At 45.4% G+C, this 23,125-nt stretch overlaps 1 protein-coding gene across 1 annotated transcript in view; it reads right to left on the bottom strand.

Annotated features, from left to right (window-relative positions):
* The window catches only part of ERC2 (ELKS/RAB6-interacting/CAST family member 2), a 1,053,591-nt gene that overhangs the window by 1,003,483 nt on the left and 26,983 nt on the right, over positions 1–23,125 (bottom strand). The window contains exon 2 of the mRNA XM_069084575.1: positions 20,681–21,478. Coding sequence (XP_068940676.1) covers positions 20,681–21,337 — 657 coding nt within the window. The 5' untranslated portion in view covers positions 21,338–21,478. The remainder of the gene's footprint in view (positions 1–20,680; positions 21,479–23,125) is intronic.

The raw sequence follows: 23,125 nt of genomic DNA, 5'->3' as shown, positions 1-23,125 counted from the left end.
CTTATCTGGTCCACCAGTATTGGCTAAGAGCTCATTTACAAAGATATAAGAACTAGGGTCCCAGATCCTGCTGCAGAGGAACAGGATGACAATGGGGGACACGAAAGCCACATCGGAATGGACCTGAAACTGCTTAGAAACCCACATGTGCCAGCTACAAAGTCATTTCCAGCAAGATAAAAGCAAGGATTAAAGTGAACAGAGTAAGATTAGGCCAAGCCAGGAAAGGCTCCAGAAAGGGGGAATTTGCAATTAGACCTTGATGAAGGTGAAGGGTCTGGCTGAAGATTAAGGGAAATAGCCTAGATACTGAGAAAATCAGCCCGTGGTTACAAAGTTCTTTTCAAGTAGTCAGAAAAGGAGGAGGTGTTTAGGAGTCCTTGGATCCTACTTCAACTGATGGATAATCTCATCAATGTGGAGCCTGAGTCTGTGCATATCTTCTGGTCTGTGGGACTCACAGTCATGTGTGCATATAAATCCCATATAAGGGTCCACCGACCACGGCAGAGCCCTTCATCCAGCTCTCTTGACATAAAGAGGTACCAAGGAAGGCCACTGCGGTCCACTGGGTATCTCTCACTATGTGATGGGCCCATCTTTTTTTTTTCTTGGTCACACACAGAGGACGGAGAGTTAACATGGTGGAGAGGACAGAAAACTGGCATCAGATTCAGGAGGATCTGATTTTATATATGTGTGTGCATGTATATATATGTACATATTATATTATTATATATTATATAACCTCCAGTTCTGACAACATACTCATTGCACATCCTTGACCAGGGGCTGTTAAGCTCTCATTTGCCCCGGGCAAATCCAGAAGTTATAGAATGGTTGATGATCATTAAGGAGTTTGCTCAACTAAGAACTCCATACACTGATGAAGTCATAGGTCTAGGCAAAAAGTATACATACACATGCACACGTGTGTGCCCTCATACATGCATGTAAACACATGTTCACACACAACCACAGGGTCATAGGTTTGAAACCAGAATAGTCACCTTCTCCTTTGAGAGAGAGAAAGCCGAGGACCAGAGAGGCTTAGTTGGCCTTTTCCAAGGATACACAATAAATAAATAGAAGAAAAGGGGTTTCCCTAAATTCCAGAATTTCAGACTTGGAAGAAATCCTAGGGCCATTGAGTTCAATTCACCTCCCTAAAAAAGAATGCTATTTAAAATATGCTCTATAAATGATCACCAAGCCTCTAATTGATGGCAAGTCCCCCATCTCCCGAGGCAGTCACGCTTGGACAGCCCTGGCTATTAGGAAGTTTGTTCCTATCATCAACCATTTGTCTCTACACCTTTCCCTCTCTGGTCCTGGATCTGCCTCTGGGGCCAAGCAGACCAGGTTCAATCTCCTCAATACCATAGCTGGAAAGTCCTCCCCAAACACATGAAAAGAGGAAAGATTTTCAACGATTTTACTATCTCTGGAGATTTCTGCCTTGGAACATTTGTTTCATGACCAAAGTCACTTTGAATACCTTTGTCTGTGGAGCTTTCCATCATACATAAAATGAGTCCTAGAAAGACTTTAGTGTACTCATCCCCAGATGAAAGATGAATGGTTTAAGAATAATCCTAAATCAGACAGTCTAGGGTATTTGATGACTATTTGCCACAACACCTGTAGGAGACAGAGAAGCCAATGAGAATTGAAGCTTTAAAGCTACAATCTCACTGGTGCCTTACCTCAACCCTAGAAGGCCAGCGTTATGGGACCTATTGCCCTCATTTCCCAAGTGGGGAAACTGAGGCTCAAAGAGGTACAGGGATTTGCCCATAATCACATAACTAGCCAGTGTCAGGGATAAGAGTGGAAGCCAGACCTTCCTGACGCCAGATTCATCACGCCACCCACTATACCCAGCTGTTTCTCATACACCACACAGTGAATTGGTTCAGAGCCCTTCCTCCCAATCTATTGTTATCTGTTCAAGGCTCCTTCTGAGAGGATGACCAAAGAGAGAGAAGTTCCTAAGCCTGGCGGCCCCACGGTCTATGGTAGGGACACTCACAGCACTCCATCCCTTTCCTGGTGACAGCTTCTACAAGGGACGTATCTCTTGCCACTTGCCTCAAGTGATCCTGAGATTCCTAAATCCTATCTCACATCCCCAGGGAGCATTACAACGGAGCCTTTGAGAATAAAAATGCTTTGACCATCTTAATTTCTTTCAGCACCAAGAAAACCTGGCTGTTGTCCAAAAGTGCCAGAGAGAATCACATGCAAATCAATAGAAGGCATTAGATTAAGGATCAGACTCCAAAGGGCAGAACAAGGGCCAATTGGCATGCAGAAATTATGAGGATGCAGAATCAATTAAAAAGAGATCATAGGGTAGAGAGAAAGAGCATTGGATTTAGAGTCAGGAAACCCTGGGTTCAAAGAAGGCCTGACTCTGCTAGTGTTCTCTGTGACCCCAAGAGAATCACGTAAGCAGTGGCCTTAGAGTCCTCCTTTATAAAGTAAGAACAGATTCAGTGACCTCACAAGTCTCTATCATCTCTACGTCTGTGATTCAATGAAGACGTTTCAAAGGAATGGAACTACCAAGGGAATGGGCTGCTGTGAAGCAATGAATTCCCTGTCACTGAAAAACCATCCAGAGAGAGACTGGATGACACCTGTTGTGCGCAGCATAAAAGGGATTTGGGCTTAAGAAAGGAAATCTCCTGATTCTGCCTTCCCCCCCATGCAGTCCTCATCACCTCACACCTGAGCTATCCCAACAGCTGCTGGGGCTCTGCCTGCCCCAAGTCTCTCCCCACTCCAATCCATTCCCCATCAGCCACCAAAGTAACTTTCTGAATGTGCAGGTCCAACCACATCATCCCCATACCCAATGATTTCCAGTGGCTCCCTATCACCTCCAGGACCAAACACTAAATCCTCTGTCTGCCTCACCCCAACCTTGCCATTCTTCTTATTTCTTATGCTCCCCACCCATGTTCTCTGTGAGTCAAGGACACTGGCCTCCTGGCTGTTCCACAGACAAGACACCACCTCTCAGCTCTAGGCATTTTCCCTGTCCCCTGTCCCCTATACCTGGCTGGAATGTTCTTCCTTCCTCATCTGCACCTCCTGGCTCCCTTCAAGCCTCGGCTAAAATCCCACCTTCTGTAGGTAGGAAGCCAAAGTCAGCCACTGAAAAGTTAAGTGACCTTCCAGGTTACATAGCCAGCACGTGTTAGAGATGGAATTTGAACCCAGGTCATATTTCTCTCTCCACTACACCACACTTCGCATAGCCAAAGCTGAACTCCTTAGCTTTCCTCCTATACCATCCATTCTCCAAGCATCCCTGTTTCTGTCATAGATGCTGTCATTCTCCGTCATTTCTAACCTAGGCTCTGGAGTAAGAGGACCTGGATACCGTTCTCCCTTCGTCATTTCTCCTGTGACTTGGGGCATCTTCCTGGGCCTCAGTTTTGTCATCTCTAGAATGAGAGAGTTGGACAAGATTAGAGGAATCAAATGTGCAGAACTGAGGGCCACCATCTCCCAGGTGTGGCCCCAAACCAGATTATAAAAATGATGACAATAAAAAATAAATACACAAATATTACAGGGGAAAACAAGAACCCAGTAAAACATAGAGAGTGCTCCATTCTAAATGAAGCCCACATGCAGCCCAGAGGGACCCTCATGCAGGGATCAGTGGCCCCCATTTCTATCTGAGTTTAACAACTCTTGTTTAGGCAACTTCAGAGGACCCTGGGAGCCTGACACCAAGGGCCCTCTGGTGGTTCTCTCTAAGCACACCCACCCAAATCACAGAGGATGAAGTGTTGATGCTCCCTTCTCCATCACTGCCTTTTTCTTGGCTTTATGCGATATGCCAACCTGAAGATACACATTCTTTGAGGAAGCAGCTTGAACTTCTCATTTGGTGAATTCCTCGGTCCAGGAGCCTCCCTCCCTCAGCCTTCCTTCCTGCTGATTTGTTCATTTCTACTGGGCCTAGACTCCTTCTGGAGACAATGACACCCCCGCCATTGCAGCAGACTTTCTGGATTGTGTGATATTGCCAAACACATCACTTCCGCTAGGAGGTTCTTGATGCATTACTGTTGACTCATTCACCCAGTGTATCTGTGTGGAGTGTCTATTCCAGGGCAGGGAACCTGCAGCCTCGAGGTCACATGTGCCATTCTTGGTCCTTGGGTGCAGCCTTTTGACTGAGTCCAAGTTCTATGAACAAATCCTTTTATTAAAGGGATTTATTCTGTAAAGTTTGGATTCAGTCAGAGGATCGCACTCCACATACAGGCTCCCCACCCTTGGTCTATTCTGTACTGGATACCTCTCTAGGGATTGTGAGAATATGAAAATGGATAATAGGTGTTTGCTGTTTCATCATTTCATTCATGTCCAATTTGTGACCCCATTTGGGGTTTTCTTGGCAGAGATCCTGGAGTGGTTTGCCATTTCCTTCTCCAGTTCATTTTACAGATGAGGAAACTGAGGCAAACCGGGTGAAGTGACTTGCCAAAGGCCACACAGCTAGTAAGTATCTGAGGCGAGATTTGAACTCAGATCTTGCTTACTCCAAGGGCAGTGCTCTCTCTGTTGCTTTACCTAACTTCACCAAAGTTAGGGAGGCCAAGAAAATGACTGAGAAAAGAGGTGGGAGGGTGTAGCAGCAAGCACCCCAGAGTCCCTAGGGTGGCTGCCAACACAGGTTCTTAGATCTGCTTTGTTAAAGGACAGCAACTCAAAATGGGTTAACAAGCTTACTTTAATCAGTCAAATATGTATCATTTACCTAGTTCAGGGGAAAAAGGTCAGCACCCCAAACTTCAGAGTATACAGACAGAATTATCAAGACAGAGAAACAGATCAAGTAGACAGATTTCCAAACTGTCCAACCATTACATCCATACCAAATCAACATCTGGGTTTTTCAAAGCCGGGGGGCTCTCAACAATGGCTTCTCAGAGTCTCATCTGATCAAATCACAGAACACTTCTCAAAGTGAGCCCCCAAAACAAAGCTTCAAATCAGGGTTTATATAGCCTTCTCCTGGCTCAGAGAATGTAACAACCTTCTGGACCCACTGGCCAATCAAAAAGTATCTACTGAAAAACAAGCCTCCCACCCCAGGCTCCAGGTGCACTGTAGCCTAGGGGCAGGGAAGATCTTAAATTTGCATTTCCATTACAGAGGGCCAAATCTCCAACCCTCACCCAAGAGGCAGCAGCATGGTGAGTGGCTGATTCAAATAAAGGAAGCTCATTGGAGTGGAGGTGATGGGGACTGGCAAGGCCGGAGTGTCAGATGGGTCCACAATGTGAGTGATGAGGTCCCTGAGGATGAAGTCATTCAGAACAAAAGTGGGGGTGAGTGAAGAGGAAACCTGTGAATCAGGTGCTGGGCTGGCCAGGCTATAAATAAAATGTGTTACCGGGACAGCCCTTGGATCTCATAGCAGTTTCCAAAAAGGGGAGAAGCTCAGGGTCTCTGGATTCCTCTACTTTCATGGGCCCTGGGAAGGCAGCAAAGCAATTACATAAGCCTAGGTTGTCTATACTATCAGTCTAGAAAGAAGCATTTATGAGGTCTACACTGTGAGCTCAGCGCTGGAGGTACACAGAAAACTTCATCGTGAAGACCTCACTCTAGTCCTGAAATTCAGACGCTGGAAGGAGCCCTGACTTCTGCCACCTCTCCCTGAGGGGAGGGCTTCTCCCAGAACCTCCAGCTAAGGAGGACACCCAGGTGAGTTAGATGCCTCACTCCTCTCCAGGCTGCACTCAGACTTGCTCTGCCCCCCATCCCTGTGTTCACCTTCCTTTTATGTGTTGTCGTTGGGCTGTTTCAGTCACGTCCAACTCTTCCTGACCCCATTTGGGGTTTTCTTGACAGAAACTGGACTGGTTTGCCATTTCCTTCTCCAGCTCATTGTACAGATGAGGAAACCAAGACAAACAGGGTGAAGTGACTTGCCCAGGGTCACACAGCTAGTAAGTGTCTGAATTCATAAAGATGAGTCTTCTTGACTCCAAGCCCAGTGCTCTGTGCACTACGGTGCCACCGGGTAGTTCCCTTCTCTGTGTTACCTGCCCCCATCAGAATGTAAGCTCCTTGAGTCCAGGACCGTTGACCTTTTTCTCTACCTGTATCTATATTCCCAGCACTTAGCACTGTGGCCAACATAGAATAAGTGCTTAATAAAGGCTTGTTCAATGGAAAAGGCCTCTTAAAGAAGGTGTTACTTGACTGAGCCTTCGAGAGAGCTAGGGATTTCACAAAGGGTCAGGGAGGAGCAAGGGCTTTCCTGCAAAGGCAGAGAGATGGATGGAGAAACATCCCATGAGGGAATAGTGCATAGGCCACTTAGGCTGGGAGGGAGAATGCACAAGAAGAAGCAACATGGAACCAGCCTAGGAAGAAGGGTTAGAGCATTGGGAAGGACACAAAGACAATAGGGAGCCATCTAAGCTTCTGGAGCAAGAATGAGTCGGTAAGAACTGAGCCTTAGGAATATTGATGTGGCAGGGTGTAAAGAATAAATGGGAAAGGAGACCCTCTATGTAGGGAGACCAATGAGAAGGCTGTGGTGGAGTCCAGGCAGGAGGTGATGAGGGTCTGAATGAGGCTAGTTTAGTGTGAGCAAAGAGAAGGGGACTGACCCGAGAGGTGGATAAGGTAGAATTGACAAGCTTTGGAGCCCAAGGGCAAGTGAGAGAGGATGACTGAGAGGGCAAAGCTGTACAGTAGAAAGATGGTGACACCCTAAACAGAAAGAGGGAGTGAGGAGGTGAGGAGGTGGGAGGAGACAAGGAGCATCCTTAGCCATGACCCTGGGAGAGCACAGCCATCATCCCTAGTCCTGGGGTCTTTGTGGTGATGGGTCAAGGCCCAGAATCTCCTTCTGGACCATGTCCAAAGAGGATGGCACCATTCGGGCCATTGCTGCTGCTCATTTCATTGACCTGAATGTATTTACATAGTCTGTTTGGCTGCTGTGGTTCTTCCTCTACTGCCTGCTGTCCTTTCTCAGCAACTCAGTGATCGCTTTCTTTTTTAAACAAAAGCCATCCATAACAAGTGACTTCTTAAGCAGATTGTGATAGCCAAAAACCCTCCCATTTTGTGGACCAAGTCAACGTTGTGACAGGCTAGCCATGCCCCCTCCCCAGCCCCAATCCTGCCCCTTTCTCTGACCTGCCCGGAAACTTTCAATTTCCTAGATAATTGGTATGTCTGTCATCCCCCATCTGTGACATCACAGGTAGGAAATCATACAAATGTTCCTGTCCTGCTTCCTCCACATCTGGGAGCAACCTCGTCCTGGGAGAGAACACAGATGTGCCTGAACCAAATGGGAGAGCAGGGGTGAGAATGTGACCATCGATCCCCTGCCCTCTCTGCTGTGGCCATTCCCCCAAAAGCCGGACACCCCCTGGATGTCCCAAACATACACAGCCTGGTCCAAGATCCAATGGTTATCAGGTCTGACCTTGCCCCATCTCCCCTTCACCCCATGCCCCTGAGGGTCTCAAATTAAGACACCAGGTTTGCCCTTGCAAGAGTCAAAATGCCCTGTTGTTTTTAGAATCATTGACTGATTTGTTTCTCATATAGAAACTCTTCAGTCCCTCAAAAAACAGCTGTACTCGGCTGAGCTAGGGATTATGAGAGGATCAGATGTTACTGACAATAAAATATTTAAAACTGTGCAAGAATGCTTTACATTCATCTCACTTGAACTCCAAAGCAGAATGATACAGTGGAAACTGAATAGAATATGGAGCCTGGGTCCTGGGTTCAAATCTCAGCGGTAGCACTTATTTACAAATCATGGACCCTCTCTGATGCTCAGTCCCCTAACCTGTGAAAGGGGGTCAGACTAAATAATCTCTGGGAAGCCCTTCCAGCTCTAGAGCTATAATATTACAAGCAAGAGACTGTATTTTCAGATAAATAATACAGATTTTTAAATCCCCCATCTTTTCAGATGAAGAAGCTAAGGTTCAGCGAGGTTAGTGATTGCCCAAGGACACATCACTATAGGTATAAGAGATGGAATTTGACTCAAAGTCTTCCCAACTCCACGGCTAGCATTCTATTGATTAGCTGGGTGGTGCGGTGGTTAGAGCACTGGACCCGCCATAAGGAATTGCTGTCGTTGAGTCATGTCTGATTGATTCTCTGTGAGCCCATTTTAGGTTTTCTTGGCAAAGATAATGGGTTACTTTGCCATTCCTTCTCCGGCTCATTTTTACAGAAGAGGAGACTGAGGCAAGCAGGGTGAAGTGACTTGCTCAGGGTCACACAGCTAGTGAGTGTCTGAGGCTGAATTTGAACTCAGGAAGATGTTTTGCTGATCCTAAGCCCAGCGCTCTCTCCGCTGCACCACCTAGCTGTACTTATACTTAAGTTCAAATCCAGCCTTGGACACTTACTAGTTGTATGACCCTGGGCAAGTCACTTCACCTCTGTCTGCCTCAGTTTCTTCAACTGTAAAATGGGCACAATGATAGCACCTACCTCCCAGGATTGTTGTGAGGATGAAAGGAAATGATATTGTAAAATGCTTAGCACAGTGCCTGGCACACAGAAGGGGCTTAATAAATGCTTGTTCCCTTCCCTTTGCTATACCTTTTTACACTGCTATCACCACTCTACATTTAGAATGGTTACATTTCAGCACCAAATCCTCTGGTCCTTTTGAAGTTCTGTTCCCCTTCCCCGCAACATCTCTCTTACACTAAAAAAAAAAAACACCTCCAGAGTCAAAGCTTCATGACAGAAACTCTCTTTAATGCAGTTCTTTTGTTCCCTCCCAAAGCGGGCAATCATAGGATAGATAGACAATTAGTGCCTGGTGAGGGTTTTGCAATCCTTGCAGAGATATGAGAAGAAGGATCAATACTAGAAGTCCCACAAAGCTAGCTGCAGGATTCAGTCTTCCTCTGCCCCGAGCAGAATCTACCCTAAGAGACTTAGGATGGAGTATTTATTTCTCATATGAATGCTTCCATTCTAACCATCTCTCCATGGAGGATGCTCCCAAAGGTTAGGTCTCCACAACACCAAGTGAACCAGAAATTCACCTGTCTATATAATTAATGCATCAGTATAGACAGTCAAACCAGATGGTTCCAGTCCCATGAAGGGCTGGTTTTCTCTGGTTTTGTCTTGGTCATCTGTTTTAATCTTTTTTCTCTCTGGGACTTCCTTGCATATTCCCAGAATCCAACAACTAAGCCCCACTCTAGAAACATAAAGACTCAAGAATTTTTTCCAACCAAAACAGTCCTTCGAAAGTTAGAGAACCATAATGCCAGATAGGGTTGTTAAGATGCTGGTTAGGTTTGCTGGGTTGCTTTCTTATCCCTTGTTATAAGGGATGGCTCTCTCGGGGAGATGGTGAAGAGAGATGAGAAGATATACTGGGAATTAAGGGTCATGTAAAAACAAAAGAATAACAAAAAAAAATTTAAGAATATTTTAAAGTGCTTCATGAATCAGTGATTTCATCATCCTTCTACCAATGGAGGGGACAAACTCCCTACCTCATGGGAGATGGTATTTAAGAGTAGCTCTGACCAAAAAAAAACTCATGAGCCTCTGGACAGCCTGTCAAAAAGCTGCTCTGAACTTAGCTGGGCTGTTCCTCAGACAAGAGAGCTAAGGATGGCCAGCACCATGAAGAGAAAAGGAGGGGAAAAGGTGGGAAAGGTAAGTAGAAGGAGAGGAAAGGGGGAGATGGAATGGGAAATGGAAGAATGAGAGAGAGAGAGAGAGAGAGAATGAAGGGAGAGAAGAGAAACAAAAGAGGAAAGGAAAATTAGAAGATGGAAGCCATTTAAAGCTCTACAATTTCAGTATAGAAGAACGTATACTCTCCCTGTTAGCTAAATATTTCTAGAGAAAGACTAGAAATGGCCATCAGAAAGTCTAGTGATATAGTACACAAACTACAAAATGTAGTTCTCAACCTACCTATAGGTCATTTCTGACCATGAATCCATTTGGCATCCATAACAAGAATGAACAATTTTCTTCAAATTTTTCTACATTTGGACCCAAAAAGCCATCGCCTGACTTTCAACATGAAATTCCTTTCAGGAATCCCTGGCTTCTAAATAGGTCACTGTCTTTCAGGAGAGGCCAAAGGTTTTTCCCTTTCTCTCTACCCTTTACTCTGATATCAAGATGACATTGTTTATAGAAGAGAAAAATTAGAACCTGCCCATCCCCCAAGTTCTGGCTCTACTTGAGGGAAGAGAGAAAGACAGGATTCAGAGAAGGGATGGAATTAGAGGTAAGCCTTGAGGGAATGGAATCCTCTCCTAATCCCCAGTGCATACACTTCTCATATTCTTTGAACTGCCTTCTCTGTGTACTTGTAGCTTTCCATAGATATCACCAGGCCAGAGGGGGAGAAAATGGAGCTTTCCAAGGCACAAGAAATGGTATGAACCTCAGGGTTTAGAGGCAAGAACATCTTCCAGATGTTTAGGGGACAGCAAGCACCAAGCATGGCCCCCAGGACACACAGAGGGGTGAAATGTGAGGTCAGGTGAAAACAGTCAATGCAAGCTAGACTGTGACGGTTCCTGAACGCCAAGCTAAGGCATTTGGGAAGAGAGAATGAGCCATTGACAGCTGCTGAACAACAGAGAGGTAGACGCTCAAGTTGTGAATTGGGAAGATGAGTCTCATCAACCTAAGACAGATGAAGTGGGATGAGCTAAAGAAAGAGTGCAAGTGAGGAAGTGAGGATGAGAAGGCAGGAATAGAGCGCAATAGAAGGGATGGGGGAACGAGGGATGTTAAGGAGCCGTAATGAGCCAAGATCAGGCCACTCTGACCGGGTGTGCAGGGAACAAGGTCCAAAGCAGCCCCAGAGCTCTGAGCCTGCCATCAGCACAAATACCGAAGCCAAGAAGGAAAGGCAAAGTTCAGAGAGACACATGATGACTTGGGCCTGGACTGCACTGACCTGGAGATTCGGAGAGACGTCCATAGAGGGCTGAAGATGCAGACTGAGGATCACTGGCATAGAGGGCAGAGTGCAAACAGAGATGAGCTCCTGCCAGGAACAGAAGATCGCACGCTTGGAGCTAGATGGACCTCCAAGGACACCCTTTCATTTTAGAGAGGAGGAAACTGAGACCCAAGGCTACAGAGTAAGTGGGAGAGCTGAGGAATTTGAACACAGACCCACTGACTCCCGATCCAATTCTCTTTGTCTTGCCTCAGGGAACTGAGCATTAAGAGGATAAAATCTGAGAAGATGCTTCCATTTAGGGTGCGAAGCAGAGACCCTTTCATAAAGGTATCAGGAGAAAGAGCTGGAGAGTCATGTCTGACTCTCCAGGACCCCACTTGGGGTTTTCTTGGCAAAGATACTAGAGTGGTTTGCCATTTCCTTCTCCAGCTCATTTTACAAATAAGGAAACTGGGGCAAACAAGGTTAAGTAACTTGGTCAGGGTCACACAACTGGGAAGTGTCTGAGGCTGGATTTGAACTCGGGAAGATGAGTCTTCCTAACTTCAGGCTCGGTGCTCTCTCCACTTCACTACCCAGCTGCCCAGGAATGCATGATGAAACAGAAGTTAAGAATATCCAGAAGTGGCTGATGATGAAAAGTATCCAATGAAGCAAAGCAGTCCAGAAGAGCATAACCAAGTCCATGATTTTGCTTGGGGGAAGGGAGTCCAGACTCATGATTTTACTGATGTCGGGAACTTCCAGTCTCGAAGTCTATCCACAGATGAAGATCAGTCACTCACCTTTAAGTTTTAGAAAGATGCCTGGGACACTGAAAGCTTAAGTCATGTGCCTGACATCCCAAAGGATGAGCCTGGGACTTTCTGGTCCCGAGGCCGGCTCGCTATCCTCTTTCCAACCCCCCTCCTAACCCATCCATGAAGATGATGCAGCTACTCATTGCTCCTAAAATTAACTTCTAAGGCAACACACAAACCTTCCCTCCCCAGTCTCAACAAAGCCTGGAGCCTGAATTCGCCAGTCACAGAAGGTTTACACTTGAGGGTTTTTTAAAGATTGATCGCTACCTCTTATCGGAATAAGTTCACATTTGCCAAGATCCTTGATCTTATATTGCTTTTCAGATATTATTATTTTTGTTCTTGAATTTTTAATCACTTCCTCATCCGAGTCCAGCTTAGCCAGCACTTCTGCTAATATTTCTGCCAGAAAGCTTTCTGTAGGCAATTTGGTACATGTGAATAAATATGAATAACAAGACATTTGCAATGCCCTTTGAATTGCACGAAAGACATACAAAGCTCCAAGAATCTCAAAGAGGCAAATAATGACTGGGTCCTTCGCAATGAGAAGGTTTGGCTTTCATCAGCCAGGGAGCCACTTTGCAATAACCTGCTCCCAGTCCTGCCACCAGGAGGCTCTCCCTGGTGCCATGGTCTCACCTCAATGCCCTCTTCTGATGCCCGGTGCCTCCATCCACTCATCTGACTCACTAGAGGCATGCCCCCCCCCCACCACCATTCACTGGGCACACCCTGGAAGAGATGGAGGTCCTCCTAGACAACCATTCTGGGGGGGAAAACCCTGGATGTCATCCCAAATTCATCTGTCTTCCTCATCCAAAATATGTGTGCCATAAAGGATGAAGTACCTGACACTCGGAGTCAAAAAGACCTAGGTTCAAATTCTGTCTGATACTAGTTGTTCCATCATGGGCAGGTCACTTAATCTGTTCCCTCATCCATGAGATGAAGATAGATATTATCAGAGAAGCAGCTGGCAGAGTGGCTAGAGTCACCCATGGAGTCAGGAAGATGTGTGTTCAAGTCCTGACTTTGACACATACTAGCTGTGTGACCCTGGGTAAGTCACTTCAACTCTGAGGCAACTCAAAGGCATTAAGTTACAGAGAAGGAACAAGGCTGCATTGCTAGAAAGGGCTTCCTCACATGGGAGGTCAGTGTCCATGTGCCTCCTACATCATGGGGTAGTTGTAAGGGTCAAATGAGATAAACTATGAAGAAAGGACTTTACCAGACCTAAAATGTCTGGTTCTTTGGACCTGGAAACAGTCAGGGCTTAGAGTCACCTGGCAAGAAGGACGGTGTCTCTTGGCCGTTGTCACACCGGGGCCTACTTCAAATTATGCGAGTCACTGGGATGCGGTTAAGTGATGAGGGCTGCTCATTAGCTTGAATCCATCCTCCAACAGCTGCCAAAAGAATCCTGCTAAGAAGCAGGGCTGATCACATCACCATCCTGCTCCACTCTGCTGGCCCTCCACTGGTTCTGAGCTCCATTCTACCTGCAAACATTCCACACTGAAAGCCCTTTGACATCTGAGGCCAGCCTCCCTTTCCTGATTGATTTCACACTGATCCCACTCAAGCTCTCAACATCCCAGCCAACCTGTTCCACTCACTCTTCCCTGTACCCACCAACATCCCTCTGCCTCCAAGGCTTTGCAGGGACTACTTACCTGTGCCTGGAATGGTCTTCCTTCCCCTCTCAGCCTCTTGACATCCCCAACTTCCATCTGGGCTCAGATCAGCGATCACCCTGGCAGGAATCCTTTTCTAATCCTGCCAACTGTTAGCTCTCCTTCTCCCCCCCAGAAAAATTATATTTATTTTCTACAAAATTGGAACCAAGGACAAAGAGAAGTAAACAGATTTGGTCTTCACCAAGCCAGGCACCATGATGCCCTGCTACAATTTAATTATAATGATGTGGGCAGCTAGGAGGCACCATAGTGCACAGAGCACTGGGCCTGGAGTCAGGAAGACGCATCTCCCTGAGTTCAACTTTGGCCTCAAACACTTAACTAGCTGTGACCCTGGGCAAGCCATTTCACCCTGTTTGCCTCAGTTTCCCCACCTGTAAAGTGAGCTGGAGAAAGAAATGGAAACCACTCCAGTATCTTTGCCAAGAACACCCCAAATGGGGTCACAAGGAGTCAGACATGACTGAAATGACTGAACAACAAAATCATAATGATGCCAGCCATAATAACTGCTAGTATCATTATCACAGTAATATCATTAATGCTAGCATGACATATCACTTTAAGGTTTACAAACTACATTCTGATAACAACCTGGGAAAAGGGTAGAATGGATAGGAAGAAAAAGAGCAAATGGAAGAGTCAGCATTCAAACTCGGGTCTCCTGATTTCAAATCTCTCCCTGTATCAATGCCCTGAGAGGGGCTCCGCTCCCACAAATATTTAGACAGTGATCCATAAGATTTCCTCAGAAACTGTCCAGAATGAACAAGGATCAGAAGGAAAGGAGCCCCAGGAAAAATATCCAGAAGAATAGAAATCCCCCTCCAGTAACCGTGCCTGAGAAAACCTTCAGAATCCTCTGCAATGCAACATCCAAGGATGGCAGGTGCTACATACGCTGGTTCTTGGGTCAGAGGCCTGGGGGTTTAAGTCTTAGAGTTAGAAGAGGTTTCCAATGGAAGGATCATCAGTTCACAGATCTAGGACCTCAAAGATGATCTCATCCATTATCCAATCAGGTGATTTCAAGCAGTCATTCTTATCCCAACAGAGCTGTGTTGCCCCTTTCCAAAGAGATGATCGGGAGGGAAACTGCCTCTCAAAGAAAAAAGAAATCTAATTTGCAAATTCAATCATGCCTTGTCAATCACAAGAAAATAAGGACTTTAAAGAAGAATTCAAGCCAGGAAAGTCATATCCAATTGTAGCATATGAATAACTAAGACAACAAGGAAGTCCATCAACATGATCAGCCAGGGCCATTTTGAATTACCAGCTCAAAATGGAAATTAATAGATCACACGTGAAACTGGAGCAAACACTCATCAAAAAAAAAAAAAAAAAAAAAAAACACTGGGACTGACTTCTAGCAGATTGTTTTCATTTGTGTTGAGTGAGAGATGGCCAGCTCTGGCCTGAGCCCTGGCCTGCCCCAGGCTACTTATTACATGGCTCCGGGTTATAATTTGGCGATGACCTTGGTCCACTCAAGTGTCCAAGAGGCAGGTCAATAATAGCCCAATTAAAGCTGCCTAGTGCATGCTACTGTTTACAGGCCTGCAGCACAGTGCCTACAAGCCATAAAACAGAGGTCTCTTTTTCCAATAAATCAATCAGTTGGCATTTATTAAGCACCCACTATTTGCCAAGTGGGATGTTAGGTGTTGAAGGCACAAAGACAAAAACTAAGCAAACCCTGCCCTTGAGGAGCTTACATTCTATCCAAGGAAACTTGGTACAGAGCCTAGAACAGACCTGTACAACTTGGCAGTAGATAGGGGCCAAAATCAAAATGGGCTAAACTTCTTCCAGCCACAGATAGGTTAGACTAGAGATAGACTGATGCAGGATGGTGGCCCTGGGTGATGTGACAAGCAGGAGCATGGGCAGTGGCAACCCCACTTTTTTTTCCAGGGTCACCTGAAGTCATTTGTGAGGCACAAGCAGCCCACAGGCCACGTGTTGTGTGGGCCTGGCCCAGAAAGAAATGCAACCTATATACAAAGCGATTTCAGGGGCAGACCACCAGAAGAGGGGAGAGGGGGCTGGCGGGGGAGGGTCAGTGCAGAATCAGGACCAGCCTCACGTACAAGGGAGCAGCTCAGCTGAGCTGTGGATGTAGTCAAGGCTTCCAGGAGGCAGAGATGAGAAGGGAGGCAGGGGAGGCAGCTTGTACAGATGCACAAAGACCAGAGATGGAATGAGGATGAGAAGTTCATACAGGGCAGCTGGGCTAGAAAGTGGCATCAGTCAGGTAACTAGCATTTATTTAGCACTTTTATTTAGAGTCTGAAGGGGAGGAATACAGAAGAAGCCTAGAAAATGCAATCATGCAGTGGTTTCTGGGGGCAGGGTGTTTTCCAGATGTGATCTCTGTGTGGGGAGCTCCTCTATCAATGCAGACTGGCACCATAGAGAATTGCCTAGAGGGAAGAAAGGTTAGGTGACTTCCCCAGGTCACACAGCCAGGATGTGTGAGAAGCAGGACTTGAATACAGGTCACCCCAATTCTGAGACCTCTACCCACTACCCCATACGGCCTTCCATCCTAGGATCATGCAGGAAAATGCATGGTATACACCATACCACTAAAATAAGTCATCCCTGAGAAACTGCCATAGGTCCGAAGTCTTCCTTATCTTCTCTGCCCATTTTCCACACAATTGTCATGAAAGAAGAGACAAAGATTCTCAGAGATATGAGAGACCTGAGATCATGGAGCTCATACCACTAGCTGTATGACTTTGGACAAGTCATTTGCCTCCCTAGGCCTTAGTTTCCTCATCTCTAAAATAAGAGGGTTGGGTTAGGGTCCCTTCCAATTCCAAATCTATGACCCCTAATTTTGAAGATGAAGAAAATAAGCCTCCGATAAGTAATGGATGGTTTATTAAATTGTCTTCGGGTCATTGGAGGATAGGGACCTACTTCCATTAAGGAAATAAAAGGCTTCTTCAGTCAAGTTGCTTAGAGACCTCCAGGGGTAGTTTCACTGTCTCTCAATCAATCCCATTCCACTTTGGGGCAAATTTTATTGCTAGTTAGTTTTTTTTTTTTCCCTGGACTGAGTCAAAATCATCCCTCCCTGTTGGAAGCAATCATCCATTCCTCCTTGTTCCATCCTCTGGTGCCAAGCTGAAGCAATCTAATGTCTCTTCCACAGAAGAGTCCTTCAGACATTAGTCGACACCTACCATGCCTTCCCCACTCTCTCTCTACCCCACCATAGACTAGAGACAGACCCAGGTTTCTCTTCTCCAGGTTAAGCATACCCAGTTCTTTCAATGGATTCCTATCTCAAGCAATAAAAAAACAAGGATTTAGACAGCCCTACTATGTTCCCTTTGCAGAGGAATGGGCTTGAAGCCCTTCCCACTCAGGTTGCCCTCCTCTGAACTCCAATCAGTTTATCAATGTCTTTCCCTAACCTGCAGAAGCTGGAACTGAGGATAGCCCAAGGCTGAGGACAGCAAGACCATCAGCTCCCTCACTTGTCTCTAATTCATTAACATGTGGCTTCTGTTCTCCCCAACCAAGCTGTAAACACTTTATGAGCAAGAATCACTTCTGACCTTCCTTCCATCCTCTCTCCCCGCACATTGCTGCACACAAATGGTTGCCTACTCACACATCCCCCGACTCCTATTTGGACAGTTGTTGGAGGCTTGTTGTTTTGCTATCTTTTACCTAAAGTGGGATTTTATGTCCATCACTATTCTGATTCATATTATCATACTGGGCCCACAGTCCCAGCCTATCAAGATTCTGTCCTGAAATGCATGGGGCAGCCCACCCACTTTGTCTTCTGAAATGGAGTGTGCCTCACTATGCCATTGTCCAAGTCACCGACAAAATACTGAGAAAAATACTGGCCAAGGCTAGAAAAAAAATAGCCCTAAGGAGGTTTAGATTTTAGGGTTTGGACACTAACACCTCAATTATTAGTTAACACTTTATCAAGGCTTCTTCTTAGTGTCAAAGGATCATGACTCCAGAGCTGGAAGGAATCTTAGCCTACTCAGCCCAACTCCCTCACTCTGTGGATGCAGAAACTGAAGCCCAAAGAGGTTAAGTCATTTATTCAAGGCCTCAGAGGTTGGAAAGGGCAGAGCCAGGGTTACAACCCTATTGTTTCCCAAGCCAGTGCTCTTTCCAAATGTACCACAATTAACTGCCAGGCAGCTGAGAGGAAAACAAAAGAGAGGCCCCTGAGGATGAGGGCCTGTCAGGAAGAAAGGGGCATGGCTAGGGTGGGAGACGGCACAAAAGACTGGCTTTAGCTACTGAACAATTGCATTGGCCCTGACGAAAACACTGAAATTCCTCTCTCCCTTCAGCTCTGACACATCTTTAGACTCATGGTTTTTATGAGGGAGAGGAGGGACAGAGAGGGGAAGATTCAAATGTTTTTAAATGTTTCAAAAGTTCTTTACACAATGAGATGTTTCCATGTTTCAAACACAAAGTCACAAAATTGCAGTTCGAAGGGACCTCCACAGCTATATGAGAGAAAGAAAGGAAGAAAGAAAAAAAGAAAAAAAGGAAGGAAGGAAGGGAGGGAGGGAGGGAGGGAGAAGAATCCCTTTTTACACCATACCCAATGAAGAATCATCCAGGCTTGGCCTGAAGCCCTAAAATGATGGGGAGCCCACTACCTCTCCAGGCAGCCCATTATACTTTGGAATCTTGGCTCTCATAGCTAGGAAATGCAGCTCCCTCCCCTGTACCTGGCTCTGTCCTCTGGGGTCAAACAAAAGAAGTCTAATCTCTCTTCTCCAGGACACAGCCTTTCAAATAGTTTCATTCACTTTAACTTACAAAAATGACCAAGATTCCTCTTCAGCCAGGAAGAAGCCACCAGCCAACAGGCCAAAGCGGCAATGCTATCCCCTGGGGATTAGCATAATATCTGATGTTTCAACGGGTCTGTGATGTCATCGATGTGAGTGTCCCTCCATTCGTACAGATCACAACCCTACCTCCCACCAGACCCCCTCACTCTACTGTTCTTCACAGCAAACTTTAGATTCTTTAGGCCAGTCTAATGAAGTTACTGAGTCACTAAATAGTGCTGGAGCCCAGCTCAAAAGACCTGGGTTCAAATCCTACTTCTACTTACTATTTATGTGACCTTGGGCCAGCTATGTCACTTCCCTGGGCCTCAATTTCTTCATCTGTAAGAAAGAAGATGTTTGACTAGGGTCCTCTTCAGTTTTTAAGTGAATGAACTAATTAGTCTCATGTTCCAGAGAAGAATTTCACTTGGCAATGCATTATCAAGGTGTTGCCACACTCCAATTCCAACAGATTCTTCTCAGCTCTCCCTTTCTCCCTTTCCTTCCATCCCTTGGAGAATATAAGATGTCTATGATTTTCCCTTCAAATATAACTGATCAACTGTTTGAAATGTATTGAGAAAGAAGGGTAGGGACAAGGGACTTGAAATATCCTGCAAGGAATGAGGTGCATGGAGCTCGGGATCAGAACCATCTTAGAAGGAAAGGAGAAAAAAGAGCTCAGGGAGTTGGAACCAGAGCCATTTGGGTAGGGAGAAGAGAATAAGGTGCAGGGACTGGGAACCAGAGGGTCAAAGATTGGGGAACAGGCACCGGAGAGAGTCTAGTAAGCAGGGAGCAAAGATTAGGGAAAAGTAACCATAGTCCTCCAGGCTGGGAATGGGAAGATGTCAATGCCCCTAGGGCAGGATTCTGAAGGTTGTGATGGTATGATGAATGAAAAACTTCCAGACACGGAGTTTATGAGTAATTAATAATATATTAATTAGGCTAGCTAATAATTAATAAATTGATGATCAGTGGTTTCTCTCAAAAAGCAAAGACAAAACCATGGAGAGGTTGAAAGCTTTAATGTACTTTTGGAAAAGGGGATGCCTCTGACAAGTAAAAATCAACTGACTGGTGGATGTTTAATGAGGAGGTAGGCTAGAAGTCTTCAGCTCCTCCCACTGAAAATATGGCTTCGTCTTGAAACTCAGTCACCTCCAGCAAGCTGGACAGAGGAATCCATCTCCATCCAGCCTCTTTCATAAGCCGAGTCACCCTAGATTCCAATTTGGGAACACAAGGACAGGGGCTCATTTCCTTGGGGCAAGAATTTGCCTAGATTAGATTCTGTTTACACTTTAAACAGAAGTGAGGTCTCCTAGTTGGGTGGGGTCCCACCATCCCACCCAAGATTGAGGAGCATGTTTCCAGAGGGTTAGGGATATCTCATCAATCAGTCATGTCCTTCAGAGACTGACTGACTGACACCTATAGGGGCTAGGCCCTAAATGAGGAAACAAAGAGAAAAAGCCTGAATCCTAATTTAATAACTGGCTGTTAACATAATAGTAGAATACTAATTTCTCTCAATTGGGTATGGCTATGATATCCTAACAACATTACAAAATGACTTTGACCATCTCCCTCTCCGATATCAAGCATGTATACCTCTAGAAAGTTCTAGGTTTATTAGCAAATTTCAACTCAAATGAATGAGCCAGGCTTCTTTAGACAGTTGGGCAAACTACAGAGGGCACATAAATCATGAGCCTTTAACACAAAGGCAGTCACTGATGGGGGGGAGGGGGTAATGAGTTACACTCCTTTAGTATCAGCTTCCTAACATCCAGTCCTACTATCAAATTCCTCAGTGAAACACTGCTAACTCTGTAAGAAACAATTGTCCTTCCAATACCACTTCACCATTGAAAATTTGCTCCCATAAACATTAAAATATCAGCACTAAAAGGGACCTTGAATATCACAGAGTCCAACCCCCTCATTTCAGAGAAGATGGGAAAGCTTTCATTCTGATATAAAATGTGTTTATCTCCTCCAGACAGCTGGCCAGCCCCACCTTCAGATTACTGTTGAAAGGGGAAAAGCCAGCCTACAAAAGTGCAGGAATGAAGTGAGTCCATTTCCCTCCTCAGCTGTAAGAAGACTGACTCCTGGAAGAGGGGAAGCATCATTAGCCACAGTCTCCCATCCACCCCAAGTTTTGCACACTTTCTGGTGGCTCCTTCAAAGGTAGACACATTGCCTTTGTGCCTTGAAATGTCCTCCTGCCCAGGTCCCAGCACCTGCAAAGTATCAACTACTCTGTTAGAAATTAATCAGCAGAATGCTTATTGAAGGGGAGGGGGGCAAGAGAGAAGGTGGAACCTGACCTTGGCCATGACCTACCTGATTTTCTTCATGTGAGACCCTCATCTGCTCCTTGAGAACGGACATACGGGCTGCCTCCTCTTTGCGTAGGACTCTTTCTTTCTTGAGTTCAGGGCTCCAAAATGTCTTGATGCTATTCATGGAGGACCCCAGCTTGCTGTCCTTGATGTCTAGCTCTTTGCGGAGGAGGTCATTCTCCCGCTGCAACTCCTTGAGCTGAGCCTGCAAATCCAGCATGGTGTTGTCCCTTACCTGTCTCAACATGGAAGGGACTTGGTGGTGGTGATGATGAGACGATGTGGTCAGACCCCCATGCTGGTCAGTGTAGGAAAGGACGTCAGTGTGGGAAAGGCCAGCAGACGCAATATTGGGGCTGCTCCCCATGGCCGTGACCCGACCGCCATACACAGCTCGGTTCGTAGCCCTTCCAAGAGTCATCGTGCCTTTGGGGAAAGTCGTTGATGCAACCCCCTCATGGTCACTCAAGTACATTGGTCCAGATGTTGCATAGGCTGCATTAAGGGACTGGATGTTTTCCATGGACAATGTCTTACCTGTTCCTCCCCCACCTCCACTACTGGTCCTCCGGTGGCCCAAACGAGGGGACCTTGGCAAACGAGGTGAGCGGGAAGGGCTACCTTCCAAGTTGCTGATTGTTCTTGCACTCCCATACATGGTTCCTCTAAGATGAGGTACAACTGAATGCAAGAAACGCTATACTCGGGTTTGGGATTTGGCCAATATTTCCACAACTGGCCAAGATTCTCACTGCATTATCTTCATAAGCTGCACCAAGAAATGCCTTCCATCAGAGATCTGAAAAGTTGAAAGAAAATAGAAAGAGAAAATTAAATTAAATAACCTGAAAGCTCTAAACAATATTACAACTCATTTCCATAGAAAGTTATTTACAATGCACTTTCCCTGGGGCATTCTTATAAAGTTGGTTGTGCAAATGTTATCCTCATTTTGCAGATGAGAAAATGGAGTCTCCGAGAGGCTATATGATTTGCCTAAAATAACCTTGCTAGTAACAATAACAATAAATAAATAATATTTCTATAGCACTTTAAGATCTGGAAAGTCATTACTTCCCAGGAGCCCTATGAGGCTGGTAGCACAAGAACTGTCATTTTATTGATGAGTATATGAGGTTCACAGGAGTGGAGACTTGGCTGAGTTTTGTTCATAGCTGATGATATTTTTTTAACTATGTTAATAACAGCAATAAGGAATCACACTGATACAACATTTTCAGGCTTGCAAAACACATTATATACATTATCTCATTTGATTCTCAATACTACCCTGTAGTCTACTGTACTATCCCCATTTTTCAGATCAGAAAATGGAGGCCCAGAGAAGTGACTTAACCACACTCACATAGCTAATAAGCATCTAGAGCAGAATCCAAAAACCAGGTCCTGAGTTCTATTGCAGTGTTCCATCCATTAGGTCACACTCAAACATTTTTATTGCACATTAGAGTTTACAAAGGCCTTTTCTCACAACCTTTTCAGAGAGGTAATGAGCTTCTAACCTTTTAAATTTATTTCCTATGTATAGGGGTTTGGGGTTTGCTTGTTTTTTGACAAATGAGGTTCAGCAAGTTTAGGCAGTGTCATGGTCACATAGCTAATGAATGCCAGAATGAGGACTTGAACCAAGTTCTTCTGACTCCCAATCTTCAAGTTATTCCATTTCACTACACTGTGTCTCAAGAACATGGCTCAAACCAAAACCATGGGACATATGTGAAACAAAAAGCTAATATTCTTCAAATTATTTACTGAATTCAAATTTTCAATATAAAAAAGGACTCTCAGCAGGAAATCAAGGAAACCTAAGTATAGAGTCATCCCTAGAGTTGCCCCCCAAACTCCCCTTTGTGCTCCAATCCTGGTTAGTGACTCACCTAGAGTCACACAGGTGGCCCACTGGCTTTGGAGGCAGATCACCTGGGTTCAAGTCATGTTTCTGTCTCTACCTGTGTGACCGTGGCAAGTGATTTTACCTCACAGGGCCTCAGTTTCCTCATCTGTAAAATGACATGGCTGGATCAGATATAGTCCCTTCTAGCTCTATATTAAAGTTGTTATGATTCAGCATCACCATAGGCACAAGTTGAAAGAAAAATTCTTAAAATCAACAAAATAATCATCCCATTAACTCTATTCAACAGATAAAGTAGTGAGGCTGCCCTCTCTGTCCCTTCTGTCCTGCTCAAAATGATTTTCTGGGATTTCATTTCCCCTTTCAAAGCTGGTCTTAAAGAAGATGCATCATTAGCTTCTTCCACATCCCCACCACAGTTTCCAATCTTCACCAGAAAGTTGAAGTTCAGCACTCTGGACAGCATTCTGACAATAGTGGTACCGGAAAACTGAACTGAAGATCTTGGGAAGAAAGATTATGACAATCAGAGGACTTCAAGGCGAAAACTTCTGACAGTCCCCTGGCTGC

Source organism: Petaurus breviceps, unplaced genomic scaffold, assembly GCF_028583685.1.
Source record: "Petaurus breviceps papuanus isolate PSGF00001 unplaced genomic scaffold, PetGlider_PUasm1.0 174, whole genome shotgun sequence".
NCBI lineage: Eukaryota > Metazoa > Chordata > Mammalia > Diprotodontia > Petauridae > Petaurus > Petaurus breviceps.
Note: the sequence above shows the minus strand (reverse complement) of the source record. Positions and strands in the feature narration are given on the sequence as shown.